The 20,691-nt window shown below is 48.1% G+C and overlaps 1 protein-coding gene across 2 annotated transcripts in view; it reads left to right on the forward strand.

Moving 5' to 3' along the window:
- Nucleotides 1–20,691, forward strand: part of ANKRD52 (ankyrin repeat domain 52) — a 223,126-nt gene that overhangs the window by 195,709 nt on the left and 6,726 nt on the right. For both annotated transcript variants that reach the window (XM_082245880.1, XM_082245879.1), the window contains 2 exons: nucleotides 7,366–7,448; nucleotides 8,270–8,352. In XM_082245880.1, coding sequence (XP_082102006.1) covers nucleotides 7,366–7,448; nucleotides 8,270–8,352 — 166 coding nt within the window. The remainder of the gene's footprint in view (nucleotides 1–7,365; nucleotides 7,449–8,269; nucleotides 8,353–20,691) is intronic.

The raw sequence follows: 20,691 nt of genomic DNA on the forward strand, positions 1-20,691 counted from the left end.
GTTTCGCTGGACCGGTGAGTACCATGCTACCCCTCTGTCTATGGCATTGTCTGTGGGGGTGTGTATGTGGGCTCTCTGTTTATGGGGATGGCAGTGCACATGGATCTGTAATATCCCCCTCATGTCTGTCAGTGTGGTCCCTGTGTGTCCCTGCGGGGGCGCTGTGGCGGTTCTACCGCTGTGTGGGGGGTTGCGGGGGTCCCTGAGGTGCTTCGGCAACGTTTTGGGGGTACAGACATGGTGTGTGGGGGTGGCAATCGGTGTAAAACCGCGGGGCCACCATTTTAGGTTTGGGCAGGCTGTTTGGCCTCATCATGAGGGCACCAGACATTTTCTGCAATTCTGGGCGCCATCTTTTGTGTGGGCACTATGTTCTTTATGTGAACAGCGGCCATTTTACCAGAGCCTTCTCCATAGACTTGTATTGGCAACCATTTTCTTGTGGCTCAGAGCTGTGTTCTGCCTCTAGTGGCGTGAGGTCACTTCCTTCTCACATGCAGATCGAGCTGACAGCGTTTGGCAAGGTATTGGCACACTTTTAGGGGATTTTATGGTGTTTCCTTGGCTGCATTCCTGCTGGCATTCATTCCTTTGCAGTTTTTAGTAGCACAGGCTTAGTTCCTCATTGCTGTGGGAACCGCGGTAATCGCTGATTTAAAGGGCCAGCGCCATTTAAATTCTGAAGTGCTATGATGGAGTCCCAGGATAGCAAATTCCCCCCTGCTCTGGTGGTGGGTTCAGGTACCCCTGAATCCTCTGCTATAGTCTCACTTACTGCTGCGCTTGCGACTTTAGCGTCAAAAGTGGATTTGTTAATGTCTGACCGGGCTTCTAGGAAAAGGCCCAGGCTTTCTCAGTCTTCTGATTCAGAGCCAGATATGGTTGCCACGGACAGTGTACCCCATGAGGGAGGGGGTCTCAGTCCTCTCGGTCAGATGTGAAGGGGGAGGAGGATTCCACCTCCGGTACAGCAAGAGAACGCGCTGCAATGTCTGCGCTTATTAGCTCTGTGAAAGACACGCTAAATTTAGATGATGAGCCCCACCTGTTGGGTAAGCGGTCTTCCTTTGGGACCTGCAAAGCCCAGAAGTCGGGTCAGGTTTTTCCCTGCCCCGCTGAGTTTCACGAGACTGTGAATGACCAATGGCGCAATTTAAAGCGCAATTTTGTGGTGCCCAAGCGATTTCAGTACCGTTATCCCTTTGCAGCTCCGGTGGATTCGCGCTGGACTGTGGCTCCTAAGGTGGACCACACTGTGTCCAGGTTAAATAAAGCCACTTTAATGCCCGCGGAGGATTCTCTGGTGGTTAAAGACCCGGCGGACAGGCGGGTGGAAACTCTTACCCGCCACATCTACATGGTAGCGGGTTACTTAATGAAACCCGTGTTCGCTTCCGTAATGGTCTCTCAGGCTGTTATGGAGTGGGCCAAGGTTCTTAAACGCACCCTTATTGCTGACTCCACCCCTCCCGCTACACTGGAGATGGTGGATCAAATTATTCAGGCTGTTTTATACTGTGACGCGGCCTTGGATGAGACCCCTTTAGTCTCACGCCTGTCTGCAGTTGCAGTGACGATTTGTCGCATCATTTGGTTGAAAAGCTGGACAGTCGACAAGTCTTCCAAGAAGACGGTGTCTGACCTCCCTTATGCAGGGAGTCGTTTTTTTGGGGACTCTCTGGATGAACTGGTGAAGGGGGTCACTGGGGGAAAGAGCACGCTGCTGCCACAGGTGTCCAGGGGAAGATCCTTGTGCGGTAAGCGGGGCCCTTCATTTAAACCTAACCAGGGGTCCTTTCGTGCCTTCAAGGCACAAGACAAGGGTAAGTCCTTCAAGGCCTCTGGTGGCCAGAAGAAGCCTTGGGCATGCGAGCCTAAAGCCACCCACACAGGCACGGCGGCCCAGTCCGCCTCGACCTGAAGGGGCACCCTCACCCATTTCAGGGGTGGGGGGACGTCTGCGCTGTTTTCCCGAACCTTGGCTGGCCAAGATTCAGGACAGGTGGGTTCAAGAACTCATTCGGTCAGGGTACAAGATCGAGTTTCGATCACGTCCAGCAGACAGATTCTTTCCCTCAAATCTTCATTTGACCCCAGATTGTTTCCGAGATCTCCACCGGGCAGTTCAGGATCTCCTCGCCCAGGGGGTGCTTGTCCCGGTGCCACATCGGGACGGGTTTCGGGTTTTTACTCAAATCTGTTCACAGTGCCCAGAAAAGAGGGCAAGGTGGGTCTGATTCTGGACTTAAAGTTTCTGAACCGCTTTGTGCGGGTTCAGAAATTCCGGATGGAGTCCCTCCCGTCGGTGGTGGCATCCCTGAGTCCAGGGGATTTTCTGGCTTCCATCGACCTCAAGGATGCGTATCTACACATCTCTATATACGAGGGTCATCCGAGGTACAGTGCCTTGCGAAAGTATTCGGCCCCCTTTAACTTTGCAAACTTTTGCCACATTTCAGGCTTCAAACCTAAAGATATAAAACTGTAATTTTTTGTGAAGAATCAACAACAAGTGGAACACAATCCTGAAGTGGAACGAAATTTATTGGATATTTCAAACTTTGTTAACCAATAAAAAACTGAAAAATTGGGCGTGCTAAATTATTCAGCCCCTTTACTTTCAGTGCAGCAAACGCTCTCCAGAAGTTCAGTGAGGATCTCTGAATGATCCAATTGTGACCTAAGTGACTGATGAGGATAAATAGAATCCACCTGTGTGTAATCAAGTCTCCGTATAAATGCACCTGCACTGTGATAGTCTGAGGTCCGTTTAAAGCGCAGAGAGCATCATGAAGAACAAGGAACACACCAGGCAGGTCCGAGATACTGTTGTGGAGAAGTTTAAAGCCGGATTTGGATACAAAAAGATTTCCCAAGCTTTAAACATCCCAAGGAGCACTGTGCAAGCGATAATGTTGAAATGGAAGGAGTATCAGACCACTGCAAATCTACGAAGACCTGGTCGTCCCTCTAAACTTTCAGCTCATACAAGGAGAAGACTGATCAGAGATGCAGCCAAGAGGCCCATGATCACTCTGGATGAACTGCAGAGATCTACAGCTGAGGTGGGAGACTCTGTCCATAGGACAACAATCAGTCGTATACTGCACAAATCTGGCCTTTATGGAAGAGTGGCAAGAAGAAGGCCATTTCGTAAAGATATCAATAAAAAGTGTCGTTTAAAGTTTGCCACAAGCCATCTGGGAGACACACCAAACATGTGGAAGAAGGTGCTCTGGTCAGATGAAACCAAAATCAAACTTTTTGGCAACAATGCAAAACGTTATGCTTGGTGTAAAAGCAACACAGCTCATCACTCTGAACACACCATCCCCACTGTCAAACATGGTTGTGGCAGCATCATGGTTTGGGCCTGCTTTCTTCAGCAGGGACAGGGAAGATGGTTAAAATTGATGGGAAGATGGATGGAGCCAAATACAGGACCATTCTGGAAGAAAACCTGATGGAGTCTGCAAAAGACCTGAGACTGGGACAGAGATTTGTCTTCCAACAAGACAATGATCCAAAACATAAAGCAAATCTACAATGGAATGGTTCACAAATAAACATATCCAGGTGTTAGAATAGCCAAGTCAAAGTCCAGACCTGAATCCAATCGAGAATCTGTGGAAAGAACTGAAAACTGCTGTTCACAAACGCTCTCCATCCAACCTCACTGAGCTTGAGCTGTTTTGCAAGGAGGAATGGGCAAAAATTTTAGTCTCTCGATGTGCAAAACTGATAGAGACATACCCCATGCGACTTACAGCTGTAATCGCAGCAAAAGGTGGCGCTACAAAGTATTAAGGGGGCTGAATAATTTTGCACGCCCAATTTTTCAGTTTTTTATTTGTTAAAGTTTGAAATATCCAATTAATTTCGTTCCACTTCATGATTGTGTCCCACTTTTTGTTGATTCTTCACAAAAAATTAGTTTTATATCTTTATGTTTAAAGCTTGAAATGTGGCAAAAGGTCACAAAGTTCAACGGGGCCGAATACTTTTGCAAGGCACTGTACCTCCGATTCGCAATTACGGAGGATCACTATCAGTTTGTGGCGTTGCCTTTCGGCCTCGCTTTTCGGCTCCGAGGGTTTTTACCAAAGTGTTGGCTCCTGTTCTTGCCTTGTTTTGGGTACAGGGGATTGCCATCCTGGGGTACCTGGACAATCTCCTCCTTTTTAAGGTCGATTTCCAGTGCCACTCTGTTGCGCGATCTGTCAGCCACGGTTCAAACGCTCCTGGAGTATGGGTGGACCATCAATTTTCAGAAGTCGACATTGTCCCCTTCTGTTCGTCTCCCTTACCTGGGGATGATTCTGAACTCAACCTAGGCGAAGGTCTTTCTTCCGGAGGGAAAACTCCGGACTCTGCAGGACGAGGTCAAGTCCTTCGGGGACAACGAGTTCTCTGCGCTCCGGACCTGCATGCAGTCCCTGGGCTTGATGGTGTCGGCTTTCCAGGCGGTACCATTTGCACAGTTCCACACACCATCTCTGCAAGCGGAGATTCTGACCAGGTGGGACAGGCATCCTCGCTCCTTGGAAAGGAGGATCTCTTTGAGCCCCCAAGTCAGATCGGATCTTCTGTTGTGGCTCCAGTCTCCGGCTCTGAAGGAAGGAAAATCCTTTCGACCATTGCTATGGACTGTGGTAACCAAGGACGCCAGCCTGTCGGCTGGGGTGGCATTCTGGGCAATATGTCTGCCCAGGGCACTTGGTCGGAGGGGGAGTCCTCCCTTCCGATAAATGTCTTGGAACTGCGAGCAATCAGGCTCTGTTTGCCCAGTTGGTCGGATCGTCTTCAGGGCCGCCCTGTGCGTGTGCAGACAGACAACGCAACTGCGATGGCTTACATCAATCACCAAGGGGGCACCAGGAGTGCCCGGGCGGCTAAGGAAGTGGCCGAGATTCTGTCTTGGGCCGAGACGCAGGTCCCGGCGATTTCGGCAGTTCACATTCCAGGTGTGGAGAACTGGCAGGCCGATTATCTGAGTCGCCAGACCCTGGACCAGGGGGAATGGTCCCTACACCCGGAGGTGTTTCAGATGCTGTGAGCGCGGTGGGGATCCCCGGATGTGGATCTGTTCGCGTCTCGGCTAAACAACAAGGTGTAAAGGTTCGTGGCAGGAACACGCGACCCTCTGGCGGACGCGTTGGTAGTGCCTTGGAATCTGTATCACCTGATTTATGCCTTTTCCCCGATTCAGTTGTTGTCCAGGTTCCTTTGCAGGTTGGTCTCGGAACCGAGGTTGGTGATTCTAGTGGCCCCAGACTGACCGCGCCGGTCTTGGTACGCGGACATCATGCAACTGGTCGTCGAGCCTCCCTGGCGGCTCCCACAACGAGACGATCTTCTGTCTCAGGGGCCGATCTTCCATCCTGCTTTACAGTCACTGGCTTTGACGGCATGGCTGTTGAAAGCCAGGTCTTGAGAGACAGGGGTCTCTCATCGGCGGTCATTACTACCTTACTCAAGGCTAGGAAGGCCTCGTCAGGTAAGATTTATTATCGTACCTGTAAGGCTTATTTCGCCTGGTGTGAATCCCAGGGGTTCCATCCCCGCTACTTTTTGGTGGCGAGGGTGTTAGCCTTCCTGCAATCGGGTGTGGACCAGCGCCTTGCGTTGACCATGATTAAGGGCCAGTTATCTGCACTGGCGTTCCTTTTTCAGCGCCCCTTGGCATCTAATTCTTTGTTACGCACCTTTATTCAAGGGATGCGTCATTTGGCTCCTCGGAAGAGCACTTTTACCTCCTTGGGACTTGAACTACCTAACCTATCTTTCCTTCCTAAGGTGGTTTCTGATTTTCACCTTAACAAGGACATTGTCTTACCTTCACTGTGTGCGAATCCCCCGCATCCTCAGGAGTTTGCCTTGCATTCCTTGGATGTTGTCCGGGCGATCAGGGTTTCTCTGTCGTCCACTGAATCCTTACGGGAGTCGGATTCTCTTTGTCCTTCCTGAGGGACCTCGGAAGGGTACAGCTGCGTCTGTGGCAACCATTTTCAAGATAGGTCAGACAGACGATTGTACAGGCCTGTTCGCTTAAGGTACGGGTTCCGCCCTTCCCTGTCACGGTGCACTCTACCAGAGCGGTGAGGGCGTCATGGCCCTTCCAACATCGGGCTTCGGTGGGCCAGGTGTTAAAGGCTGCGACTTGGTCGTCCGTGCACACCTTCTCCAAATTTTACAAACTTGATGTTTTGGCATCGGCGGATGCCTCCTTTGGCCGCAAAAGTTCTGTGTGCGGTGGTACCTTGAGGGGGCCCTGGCTTTGCCGGTCCCTGTCTGTTGGGGTTGTTTTCCCCTTGGTTATTTGCTTTCCTGGGTTGTTGCTCCAGTTGAGCTTTTCGGTTGCCCAGAGTGTTTACCTTTCTGTTCAGATAAGGTTCCTCTCTCTGAATTGGGTGCTTCGTTGCCTTTGTGACGGTTGCGCTTCCCACCCCTCATGTCTACACTGCTTTGGGACATCCCATTGGTGAAGACTGTATGAGTGGGCGGAGACTGTCAGAGGACGTAAGTGAGAACTGAATTTTTGTAAAATCTTACCGTAAAATTCCTTTCTCTTAGTCCTCTGACAGTCGCCGCCCCGCCCCTCTTTTGGGGTTCATGGACTATCTACTGCTTGCTACCAAACTGAATTGGGAATGAGGCTAGCCGGGGGTATTGGACCAGAGGGCAGCCCCCTGTAGGTGTGTATGTAAATTGCTTTGTTTTTAACAAGTCTTATGCCTAGCTTGCTCCTGTGGATAAGAGGTCAATACCCATTGGTGAAGACTGTATGAGTGGGCGGCGACTGTCAGAGGTCTCGGAGAAAGGAATTTTACGGTAAGATTTTACAAAAATTCTGTTTTTTCTTCCGTTTAAAAAAAACGGAACGGACGCAGAAACGGATGTCAGCGGTATCGTCCGCTGACATCCGTAATCCCATTGACATGCATTATGTCTGTTTATCATCCGCAAACAGATGGGATGATAAACGGACATACGGACCGGATGACACAAGTGTCATCCGTAAAAAAAAAAAAAAAGTGCCGGAGCGGATCAAAAAACGGTCTGTTCCGTGTGAAAGGACCCTTACAGCCGAAGGTGTGATTCCAGCACTGGCTGCCTGCCAGAGACCTGTATTCCATGGCTTTCGACAAAAAAGTTTGTTTATTATAAACGGGAGAGAAGAAACAAAAAAGTAAAGGGGGAGGGAATGGGGATTGAAGGGAAGGAGGAGGGTGGAGTGCATCAGGAAACCCACACTAGTGTGAATTAATTGGATCAGTATCTATCAGCCATGCTATAGCACTCTAGCCAGCACTATGTATTTCTAATTTTTGATTGCCAGTGTGTTGGTAATTATCTATTTTGCAGAGTTCCTGCTGTTTCACATGAAGGCTGATTTAACTGTGATGGATATAAACAAGAACACTGCTCTTCACTTAGCCTGCAGCAAGGTATTTTCTACAACATTGTATTCCATATTCTGCCCTTGAAGCCCTTATTCCACATGAAGTGAATGTTTTTGGCTAGATATAGAAATAAAAAAAACTTCTAGAATATAAAATGTCATTATCTAGTTTAGCTTATTATGCAACGTGGTACCAATGAGTAGCCATTACTAACTTTAAAGATACATTCACACCGGCGATTTTGGCTGGCGCAAATTGTAGCGGTAGGGATCTTCTCTGAGCAGCTAGGTGTGGCTAGCAGCCTTGTTCCTTAGGCCTTGCTCACACCTATGCATTTTTTTTTTTTGTGAATTTTCAGTTTTGGAGAAACACACTACAGTCCATTCAACATGGTTTACTATGGGTCACATTCACATATTTGCATTTTATGGAAAGGGCCAGGGACTGGTTTTTGGTTTTAGTCTTCAGTGGATCAAAAATGTGTATTGAAAAACGTAAATGCACCTGGAATATGCAAACTACAACCTGCATAGTTGTGAACCAGGCCTTATAATGACAGGTCACCAGCTGCTGCAGGTATTCGTGCCTGTGCAGAGAGATGCAAATAGCTGCGGCTGCTGCCGACCTGTCAATATAGGAACTAGGCCAGTGGTTGAACCTAGCCGCTCAGAGCCACAACAACAATCAGATGATTCCTGCTGCTTCAATTCACACCGGTGTGAATGTAGCCTAAGATTTTAGTCTGTGTGTATGGAGCAGTTCTTGATAGTAGTTTAAGATATTACACCTTTTCAACTATCCGTATATTCTAGTGTGACTTTGCTTTGTAAATGTGAGCTGGCTAATTTGGTGTTGTTTTTTCCCAGGGTCATGAGAAGTGTGCCTTGCTGCTTCTAGGGGAGACTCGGGACCTTGGCCTTATCAATGCAACAAACAGCATGCTGCAAATGTAAGTGATGTTAGCTGTGCAGTTATAAATCCTCTTTTCTGTAGGTTCCATGGTCATTAAATCCAACACATTTTACCATTTTTTCACACTTGCCTAACCAGCATAATTTTTAGATCATTCATGGGCGTTATGTACAGTTGTGTTAAAAATATTAGCAGTCCAACATTACGAACCAGATCACTGTTTTTGGTAAAAAATCCTATTTCTACATGGCAGATAATTTACTAGTAGGTGCAGTAGAGTAATTGTGCTGCTTATTGTGTGTAATTCATTAATTGAAAGGGGCGTGTTCAAAATAATAGCAGTGTGGATTTCAATTAGTGAGGTCCTTCAGTCTGTTAAAATGGTGTCAAAAAGGTGGCCCTTATTTAAGAACGAAGGTAGCAAACGAAGGTAGCAAATGTTTTACATGCTGGATATAGTGCATTTCTCTGCAAATCTTAGTAAATGTGTCGTTTCAGACATTGTTTAGAAGAACAGCGTACTTTTATTAAAAAGCTGATTAGAGAGGGGAAAACATATAAAGAATTTCAGAGACTGAGATAGGCTGCTTGGCTAATATGATCTCGGATGCTTTAAAATGGCACCCAAAACCAAAAAGACGTGGAAGAAAATGAAAAACCACCGTTCTAATGGAACGAAGAATAAACAAAATTGGCAAAGACTCAGCCAATGATCAGGTCCAAGGTGATCAAAGAAGGTTTACAATTACCAGAAAGTACTGTAACAGTTCAAAGACACCTATGTGAAGCCAAGCCATCTGCAAGAAGCCCCCGCAAAATCCCATTGTTGAAAAAATGACGTGCTGAAGAGGTTAAAATTTGCCAAAGAAAGCAAGATTGTTCTTTTTTTGGTCTACGGGTTACAGACAGTTTGTCAGACAACACCTAAACACTGAATTCATTCCACGGTACACTGTGAAGACAGTGAAGCATTGTGATGCAAGCATCATGATATCGGAATTTTTCTCTTACTATTGTGTTGGGCCTATTTATCGCAAATGCTTGAAGAGGTCATGTTGCCTTATGCCGAAGAGGAAATTCCCTTGAAATGGGTGTTTCAACCAGACAACCACCCTAAACACACCAGTAGGCGAGCAGCATATTGGTTCCAGACCAACAAGGTTAATGTTATGGAGTGCACCAGCCCAATCCCCAGACTTCAATCCAAGAGAAAACTTGTGGGGTGACATCGAAAATGCTTTTTCTGAGGTAAAACCAAGAAATGCAGAGGAATTGTGGAATGTAGTGCATTTTGTTTTGGGCTGGAATACCTGTTCACAGGTGCCAGAAGTTAGTCGACTCCATACAACACAGATGTGAAGCAGTTTTCAGAAACCGTGCTTATATAACTAAATATTCAGTGATTCACATTTTTCACTTTATACAGTAAGGCTCCATGCACACAGGATGTTCAGAAAAGTCTTTCTGGACGTCGATTACTGGCAGAAAACTGCTCGTTTAAATACATAGATACATTACCCGACATTTGGATGAGTATTGCCGGGAGAGACAGGATAATAGTTACTGGGGGGGAAACAACCATGGGCAGTTGGGATCTCCCTATCTAACTAATAGGCTCTATGGTCCCAACAGACCTTCCCAGTAGTACAATAGGAATGATTCCCCAGCTAATGGGAATACGCCCTATGGTTCCTACAATAACGGGCAACGTTTTTTTCCCCGAAGGAAAAAACGAATTCAAAAGAAGCATAGAATAAAATGAGGGTCCAGAGGGGGAGGAGACTCTGGTCTTAAAAGAAGGGGGGTGTAACTGACACAGGCCTCTTTAATCTCAGTGATGAAGAGAAACTAGTATTAAATGCAGGCATGACGTTTGTGCCTCCCCGCAACCTTAATAAATTTCAAGTCTTAATGGACATGCATACTAGCACATTATGCATTTACTTTGCAGGGGGGAAAAAAAAGGAACCGTTTACTTCCTCTTTAAGGACTGCACTATGCTACACGAGATTGCTTTGTTTACATATACTATTATCACTTATTAGCAAAGCGCCACATCATTAAATAATTTCATGAGGCCTAAATGTTTGAGTTTAAAAATTGAAAAAACACATATGGGGGGAGAGGGCCGCACACCCCAAACTATAATAGAAAACAAAGGAAATATCGCTTCTGGTCCGCAGCCATCATGTAGAGGGTGGAAGTCGGATGATAGAGCAGAGAACATCCGCTGACGTCACTTCTGGGCGGCGGTGAAAATTTAAAAGACGAAAACTGACAAGAGTTTAACAAATGCCAGCAGCAGATGGACTTATCTTCAAGAAAGACCACAGGATTCCAGTAAAACGACTATTCAGGTATGTCCATCAAACTGCATAAAGGTCCCTATGCTGGGATTCCTTTTCCTGGGACTGACCATGTCCAATGCCTCACCCTGTCCTGTAGATCCAAGATGAGCCAGAGCACTCTGCCTTTACCTCACCACAAACCATTTTGTATGGTAGTGTATGGCAACTGCCTACCTCATGGGGTCCTTTTTCTGTTTTTTTTGCAGGCAAAGGCCCCAGAAGAGAAAAAGGCAAAGACCAGTAGCAAAGCACGTGCCTATTGCAGTCACATGTTTCCTCCAGAATGGAAAAAAACACTCTGCCAAAAATGCATCAACAAAATGGTGGCTAAAGAGTCAGTCAGTCACATGTTTGAATCCTTTAAAAAGTAAATCAAAAGCACAACTGGTCCTCTTCGTACAGCCATAGAAAAACTGGAGGCTCCAGCGAGCTCCAGTCAGGCCAGTACCAGCAAGATACCCATCCCCTCTTACAGCGGGGATGAGGTGAATCAAGTGAAGGAGGGATCTGATTCAGATGTCTCTGATTCAGAATCCGTAAATGGCCTATGCTCTGACTCGGATGATTTACTAAGAGCCATAGCAGACACTCTGGTATCAAAGAGCAAAAAAATGGAAAAACTTGGCCAAGAAAGAATGGGAAGAACCGGAATATAAGCTCTTTACCCCAGCCGCGATTAAACGCAGATATCCCTTCACAGAGGAGGACACTAAGCCCAGGGAAAAATACCTTAAAGTAGATGCCCCCCTTGCCAAAGTCGCAAACAAATCGGTTTTCGACGACTCCAGTACTCTCGCTGATCCTATGGACAAAAATATAGAAGCACTTCTGAGAAGAGCTTTGGAAGCTGCAGGTGCGAACCTTAATCCAGCCATAGCTTGCACTTGCACGGCAAGGACCCTATTAGCCTGGCTAACACAGTTGCAAGAGCTACTAGGAGATACCCCAAGAAAGCAGCTAGTGAAAACCATTCCTATGCTAACCAGAGTGGCAGCGTTCCTAGCAGAAGCATCAGCTGTGTCCGTAAGGACATTGGCTAGAACCACTGGCCTAATCATTTCAGCCAGGAGAGCCTTGGAGAGGGGACATTGCGTCCAAAACTATATTATGCAGCATTCCTTGTGTGGTCGATCTACTATACGGACTGGACTTGAAAATGGTCCTAGATAGAACCGCAGCCAAAAAGGGGTTTCCTCATTCCAAAAAGAGCGCCAGAAGAAAACGCCCTTTAGTCAGTCAGGAGATTTAATAAGGCAGCCCTTAATAGTACAGAAAGTGGTTTGCCAGGGTACCGCCAGGAGAAGAAGAAACGGGAGACTACTCGCACATATTTGTGAGGAAAAAACCATCAGGCAAGCTAAGGCTTATACTGAACCTAAAGCCACTCAACAAAAGTAAAAGACACAAATGGTTCAGGATGGAATCCATCTACTCGGTCAGAAATATTCTCCCGGCAGGAGCATTCATGGCCACGGTAGATCTGCAAGATGCATATCTACATGTACCAATTAGAAAAGAGCTATGAAAAATACCGAAGATTTGCGGTCCAGAGCCCGGCTACCATGCTACATTTTCAATACACAGCTCTGCCGTTTGGCATCTCCTTAGCACCCAGGATCTATTCAAAGATAATGGCAGAAACCCTAAAAAGTCTGAGGCAGCAAGGCATAGGAGTTGTACTATATCTGGACGATCTACTATTCTTCGGCGAGTCAGTAGACAAGCTGTACGCCAATCTACACAAAAGCATGTCTTACCTGCAGGGCTTAGGGTGGATAGTGAACAAGTCACAGCTAACACCAAGCCAAAGGATCATGGACTTGGGCTACATACTACATGCCAAAATGACCAAGATCTTCCTAACGGAGGAAAAAATCATAAAAATCAAGGAAGTGATGGTATCTCTAGTAGAGACCAAATTCATGACTGTAAGACGTGGGCATGGCAGTATTGGGACTGATAACGTCCTCAATCCCAGCCATCACCTGGGCTTAGCTCCACATGAGACCATTACAGAATCACATTTTGGCCCGGTGGGATGGCAAGGCATCATCTCTAGAGGCAAATATCTTGTTTTCTCATGCAATCAAAAGAACACTACAGTGGTGGCTCAGGCCACTAACTTACCTCGAAGGCCGCAAATGGACACCGACTGATCCTGTGCGGATCACCACGGACACCAGTGCCCTAGGATGGGGAGCACATATGGTGGACTGCTGCACACAAGGAAAATGGAACCACCACAGGTCCCAAGCATGCTGAAACCTGAAGGTGTTAAAAGCCGTAGAGGAGGTGCTTAAATCAGACAACGCCACAAAGGTGGCATACCTGAACAGACAAGGGGGAACAAAACCACTCTGTCTCATGGAGCTGACAAACGACACTGTTATGGGCGAGAGAAACATCAGATTAATCTCTGCCATCCATCTAAAGGGAACAGACAACACACTGGCAGATTTCCTAAGCCGGAAGATCATAAGGCAGACGGAATGGTGCTTGAACCAAGAAACCTTTCTATGGACCCCCGAGTCTGGGGGGGGGGGGACCTGTTGTGGCGAAAATGAATGTATAGCTCCCAAAATTCTTCTCCCCCCAAACCCTATGCATGGTAACAAATTCAAGGGATAGGGCGAAAAGTCACCTACATCAAGCTGGATGTAGGGAAGATCCTGATAACTTACCTTGAGAGAACTAAAGGTTGGGGAAAAAAAACCACGCTATTCATTCTCCGTGCAGTCCTCAAAAGTACAATAGCTATATATATATATATATATATATATATATATATATATATATATATATATATATATATATATATATAAAGCTTGCTATTCAGACAGCCTAGCAGGCTTTAAACCTTGCCCCCCCAAGCGGAGTCACAGTCCACTTGACAAGGGCTTGGGTATCAACTGCTGAAAGAGCCGGGGCATCATCAGAGCAGATCTGCAGGGCAGCAACATGGTCGAGCTTCAATACCTTTTCCAGTCATTACTGCATTGACCAGCTGTCCAGGCAGAATCAATGTTTGGTTGCAAAGTGCTCCAGACTTTCTCCCCTCCCTAGTAAGTATTGCTTGGTACATCCTCTCAGATGCTGCCCTGGAAGACGATTAGAGAAAACAGTTGGGTACCTGGTAACTCTTTTTCTAAGAAGTCTTCCAGGGCAGCACTCATTCCCGCCCTACACAACAATATGAAAAGTTTTGTGGATTCGTAAGCCACTGAGGGTCCTTCAGTGCTTTGAGATTACTGAGGCAGAAGGTATGACCTGAAGTTTTTATAATGGTGGACTATTGTGTTTCCTTTTTCAGGTGGGAGGAAACTATCTCTCATGCTGCCCTGGAAGATTTCTACCAGTACCCAACTCTGTTTTTGGAAAAGCCTAATTTCTCTATCGTTCATTGACGGACAGAGTCCTCTGATCCATATCAGTAGGGTTATACTGCTCCCTACAGGAGTAGGACACTAGGCAGAAAAAAAGTTCTGGCTATGCCTATGGGCAGTCCCGGAAGGTACACCCCTCGCTTCCTGCATAGGATGTCAGTTATAATCTGCCTAGTCAGGAGTAAGGACCTAGTTCCTTGCTGGGATCTTTGGTCCTGGCATAAAAAGTACTTTTTTTATGTAGATGGTTTTTTATTAGCTGGCTTTTTCTCCGGATTTTTTTCCTGTGAGATCTTTAAGCAACTATGCTGGATCTGGGCGACGGGCTAGATAATCTAGATCCAGTGGTCACCCCAGCTGGCCAGCGAGCACGTGCAAACCTTAGCTCCGCGCTGGGTCGGCCGTGACCTAGTCCCACTGGACGGAGACTGGCCCTGCGAGTTAGACATCTCGCAAGGTCACACAAGACAGGCCTATGTCGCAGCGTTACTATTTGCCCGACAGACCCCCACTTCAGCAGAGAGGGGTCCTGTCAGGAGATTGTGCCCGCCTGTGTTCCTGGTACGCTGAGTAAACTTCCCCCCCCCCCCCCCCTCTTCCCTGGCGGATTTTGTGGTGGACGCGTGCCCCTCCTTGGGGTGGTTGGACCCTCGCACTCCTGGGTTTCCCTCTGTCCTGTTTTGGGTCCCGGGTGGAGGTGGCCTTGAGAGAGCGAGGTGCGCTGAAACGTTTCTCCACCTACCTCATCTGTTGTCTCGGATTCTGAGTCTGTCTCAGCCGCCACAGACGTGGGCCTGCCTGGTCTGTTACCTCGTGCCCTGTCTCCTCGGATAATGAGGATGACATTTCTACCTCCCCTGCCGCGCATGATACAGGAGCTGGTGGTTGCACTGGTTGTTTCGGTGAGATGGTCACCTGCGCAAGGATGACGCCGGCATTCTCGCGTGTCAGCGATCACAGGTGGGTGAAGGTCAGGATCAGCTGCTGTGTCTGCCTTTCCTCCTCTCAAGTTGCTGCCAATACTTCTTTGCAGGATAGAGGCGGAAGGGATTCCGGACATTCTCGTGGCTCCGGACTGGCCTCGCCGAGGTTGGTAAACCGACCTGGTCAGGCTAGCCGCAGGCGCTCCTTGGAGACTTGCACTCAGGGAGGATTTATTGTCTCCGGGGCCCATCTTCCATCCTGCTTTACGGTCGCTGGCTTTGTCAGCTTGGCTGTTGAAAGTCAGGTGCTACAGGTTTGCTTGAGTAATTCCCAACCTGCTTAAAGCGTGGGAAGCCACTTATAAGCTGATTTTTCATTGTGCAAGAATGTCGTATATTGCGTGGTGCGAGTCTTTGGGCTCTCCCTTGCTCTTACTCGGTGGCCCGGATCTTGGCTTCCCTTCAATGGGGAGTTGATCAAAAGTTGGCCTTGAGTACTATCAAGGGTCAGGTTTTCGGCTTTGGCAATTTTCTTCCAAAGACCGTTGGCCGCCCGTTCCCTGGTGCATAACTTCTTCCAGGGGGTGTGTCACTTTAGTACTTCCGGTGCGACCTCCGTCTCCAACTGGAGACCTTGATTTGGTGCAGTTGGTTCTTCACGAACCTCCTTTTGCAAGTATTCGGGGGTATCCCCTGCCTATCTGGTTGCCGTCACTCTGCGCGCAGGGTCGGCACTGGCGACCTTGTCCTGTCGTTCTCCCTATATATTGGTTCATGGAGACAAGTGGTACTTCGTCCGGATCCGTCCTTCCCTCCGAAGGTGGTTTCTAGTGTTCACTTGAACAAGGACATTGTATTACCATCTGTGTCCTAAGCCCAAACATCCTGAGGAATCTGCATTGCATACTCTGAATATAGTTTGGGCACTCGAGGTGTACTTGGCGACTGCTGAGTCTTTTCGGGAGACAGGTTCACTCTCTGTACTCACGGATGGCCCTAGAACAGGGCTGCCTGCGTCTACTGCGACTATTTCCAGATGGATCGGACAGACGGTGGTGCAGGCTTATTCCATTAAGGGTCAGATCCTATCATTCCCTGTTTCGGCGCCTTCCACTCGGGCGCCTAGTGCTTCCTGGGCATTTCTCCTTACAGGTGTCTGTGCTTCAGGTTGCAAGACTGCTACGTGGTCGTCTGTTCACGCCCTTACTACGTTTTATAAGGTGGATGTTCTGGCATCTGCAGATGGCTCTTTTGGATCCCTCTTTTTTGAATTGGGTTGGTGTTACTTTTCAGACACTGCTTTGATCTAAAACTGACATCCTATGCAGGAAGAGAGGGGAAGTACCCTCCGGGACTGCCCAAAGGCATAGCCAGAACTTTTTTTTCTGCCTAGTGTCCTACTCCTGTAGGGGGCAGTATAACCCTTACTGATATGGATTAGAGTACTGCGTCCGTCAATGAACTTAAGAGAATAGGATTTTATGGTAAGTCAAAAAATCCAGTTTTTGCTTTTTCTTCACTTTCTGTAAAGTAATAAATTTGAAACCTTTCTTCGTGTTTTGAGTTAGAGTTGACTGCAATGTTCCCAATGCGTTTGCAAATAAAAGCTGTTATAAGGATTTTGAGTTTTACTTGCTTTTTTTAAACACTGCTATTATTTTTAACATAACTGTTTACATGAAACAGGGCTGAGCTGTAAACACTGCATTAACCTTCCTAGCGGTATTCCCGAGTGGTAAGATTTTAGAGCCAAAAGCGGTAACCCCGAGTCACACTCGGGGTAGCGCTAAGAAGATCGCTGGATGCTGGAAGAGGTTTTACTTACCTTTTCTCCGGGATCCAGCGAAGACTGCGAGCGGTATGCGGCGGCGGAGCTTCCTCCCGATCGTCTGCGAGCCCCGGCTTCCGGCGACGTGACGTCCGCCGGGGGGTGGAACCGGCGGCAAATTCAAATGTAAAACACACCAAACGCACTGATACCGTTCAAAATAAAATCACATTACATTGCCCCCCAGTGCCCTTTCCTGCAGTTTTTTACTGTACTTTTTATGTAAATATATGTATATGTGTCTATATATATATATATATATATATATATATATATATATATATTTCTCTATCGCTCATTGACAGACGTAGTCCTCGGTGATACAGCACCTTCGGGTTTATGTTGCCTCCACAGGAGTAGGACTAGACAGGAAATAAAATGCTCTGGCCACACCTTAGGGGCAGTCCCAGAGGGTATATCCTCTCTCTCTCTGCCTCAGCAAATCAGTTTTTTTCTGTCTAGTCAGGAGTAAGGACCTAGATACCTTGCTGGGATCTTCGGTCCTGGCAGGATTTTTTTCTTAGAAAAGATTTTTTAGACAGCTTTTTTTCTCCAGTGTTCCTGTGAGATCTTCAAGCAAGAAAGCTGAACTGGGCGACGGGCGGGATGTTGAGATCCAGTGGTCACCCCAGTTCAGCCTACGAGCGCGTGCAGGCCATAGCTCCGCGCTGGGTCGGCCGCGACATTGTCCCACTGGAGGGACTGACCCTGCGAGTTAAACGTCTCGCTGAAACGCCAAGGACCATGAGTCACGGCGTCCGTATTGGTCGACAGCCCTCCAGCTTCGGTGGAGAGGGGTACTGTCAGGAATGGCGCCCGCCTGGTTCCGGTATGGTGAGTAGTATGTTCCCCTTTTCCCCCTGACGGGTCTTGTGGTGAACGCGGGCCCCTCTCTGTAATGGTAAGGATGGGTTCCCCTCTATCCTATAACATGTCACAGATCCCCCTAATTGAGTGTGATTTTTGTGTACAAAAAGCCTGCAGGCTTGGTCTTGGCAGCACTGGAAGCTTACTGTGTTACAAGAAGTATCCTACCTGTCAGAAGTCACAGGACAGGGATGCGGCTTGCCAGGTCATTCCTCCAGCTGAAGCAGGTCTCCCGACGGCCATGCGGTTCCGCCAGGGTTCGGTACCGCCGGTCAAGCTGATCTCCATGAGAGAAAGGTTTTGCGATGCCTAGTTACTGCAGGACGCCGCTATGCTGTGCAAACCGCCGTAGATCGCACGAGGCCGCCATTTTGGCGTAGCAGCATGGGGGCGGCCATGTTTGAGGTGACTCCAACACCTCGTGGAGCTAGGGGAGGCGCCGGAAGGCGTGCAGAGGGGCGGAGCCGCCTCCTTTCTTCCTGGGCAGCCAGCCAAAAGACTTCCTGTTTGTGGACACAGCGCTGTAACCTGTTGCAAGTAAACTCTGAGCATCAAGTGGTGAGCCTGGGGGTCTATCTCTCTCTCTCTCTCTCTCGCTCGATAGGGATCCCTAGCAGGTAACACTGAGGGGCTTTTGTGGCGCTGGGGGTCTGGAAAAAAAAAAAAAGTTTTTTATTTAAGTTGGATTGAAGTTTCCGGGTAGTTACTGGAATAATCATGAACCCTGCCACACAAGTACCCCCACCTGTTTCCCTCGAGGGGGCCTCGGGACCCGCCGGTGCACAGAGCATGGATGCATTTACAGCAGTTTTGGAGTCTATGGTGGCTCGGGTGGAGGCGGCCTGTCAGGGACGGGGGTCAAGAAAGCGACCCCCGCCTACCCCTATAATATCTGACACCTCTGACTCAGATTCAGAGATGGTCACTGCAGCTGCAGGTCCCTCTGCAAGGGCTGTTATCTCAGGTAAAGCTCCCTCAGACAGTGAGGAGGACGTGCATTCTTACGCCATAATTCAGGAAGAAGCATTGGTGGACGCACTAGTTGTGGCGGTGCGGGAAACCTTAAGACTTGAGGTTTTACCGGCAGAGGCAACTGAAACAGAGATTCCCTTTGGTACTAACAAGCCCATCAAAACGGTGAAGGTTTTTCCTGTACCCAAGTGTTTTGGTAATAAAATTAAAGGAGAATGGGAGCATTCTAAACGTACCTTTACTATTTCCAAGCGTATTGCTAGACGCTATCCGTTTGAGGAATCCCTCATTAAAAAATGGACGGTACCACCAGTGGTGGATCCACCTATTTCCAGGCTGAATAAAGCCACGGTTATCCCAGTGGAGGACACTTCGTCCTTTAAGGATCCGGTGGATCGGAAGATGGAAGCAGAGTCCCGCACATCTTCTCTCTGATAGGGTCAGCATTTAGACCAGTAATTGTTATTGGTCTAGTTTCCCAGACACTTACGGAATGGGCGAGATTGGTACGCCAAGACCTTAGGGGAAAAGATATTCCCCAGGAAACATCTGATTTGATGGAACAGATTATACAAGGGCTACAGTTTATCTTGGACACTACTCCCCTATTAGGGCATGCATCTATGTCAGCGGTAATCCTCAGACGTGTGCTGTGGTTAAAATGCTGGTCAGCTGACCTAGGTTCCAAAAAGACCTTGACGAATCTCCCTTTTCAGGGGAATCGCCTATTTGGGGCCACCCTAGATGAAATCATTAAAGATGCCACTGGGGGCAAGAGCACTTTCTTGCCACAGGCTGCTAAAGCTAAGGGACCTCGCAACAAGCGAGGACCTTTCTTTACCGCCCATAAAGGGTTCGCACGCCCGGCTGGAACAAGCGGAAGACTCCTCCAGGAGGGTTCAAGAAAGGCTGGTCGGACAAACAGAGGACCGACTCAGCCAAACCCGAAGCAAAGGATTACACAGCCTGAAGGTACGCCCCCACCCGGTTTGAGGGTGGGGGGACGTTTTCACCGGTATTCAGGACATTAGATCGAGCATCAACTACTACTACCGGTGCGATTCTTCCCTTCCAACATTTAAGTGCTACAGGGAGCGGTAGTCACCGTTCCCTGAACAGATCTTTTACTTTACCTTTTCCTAAGATTAGTCTCAATTCCCCACAGGAATCGGATCTGGTTGACCAGACAGACCAAGAAGCCTCTAGCCGGGTGACTTCGGTCCCTGAGATTCAACCAGGAGAGATCACCGTTCCTGATAGGAATCAGGTGTCGGATAAATGTGTGGGAACAGAGAACGACCAGACTTTCTCGGATGGTCGGGGCCAGATAGCTCTAGGGACGCCTGGTTCAAATCCCGTCAGTGCCAGTGGTCCTAGAAATTCTAGGCTGGCCTCGCCAAGCCGGCCTGGCCGACTTGGACTTGCTAGTCGCGGACGTTCCGTGGGAACTGCGTCTCAGGGAGTGTCTGCGGTCTCGAGGACCAATCTACCATTGTGCTTTACAGTCGCTGGTTTTAATGGCCTGGCCATTGAGACCCAAGTACTGAAGGACAGAGGGTTGTCAGCTTCAGTCATTCCTACCCTTATTAAAGCAAGGAAAGCGACTTCCAGCAGAGTCTATTATCACACATGGAAGACTTATATCGCGTGGTGCGAATCTTTAGGATTTCCTCCACGTACCTATTCGGTGACTCGAATATTGGCCTTTCTGCAGAAAGGGGTTGAGCAGAAGCTAGCCTTGAGCACCATCAAGGGTCAAGTTTCAGCATTAGCAATCTTCTTTCAGAAACCTTTAGCTACCAAGTCCTTGGTGCGGAATTTCATCCAGGGGGTGCGGCACCTGGCTCCACCAGTCCGCGCGCCCTTACCGCCCTGGGATCTTAATTTGGTTTTGTCGGTTCTACAGAAACCTCCTTTTGAAAACATCAGGGAGATTCCCTTGCTTACATTATCCCAGAAGGTGGCCTTCTTGGTGGCTATCACTTCTGCACGCAGGGTGTCAGAACTGGCTTCTTTATCATGCCAGGCCCATACTTAGTGATTCATAGGGATAAG

This window comes from Pelophylax lessonae (assembly GCF_965119305.1).
Source record: "Pelophylax lessonae genome assembly, chromosome: 2".
Taxonomy (NCBI): domain Eukaryota; kingdom Metazoa; phylum Chordata; class Amphibia; order Anura; family Ranidae; genus Pelophylax; species Pelophylax lessonae.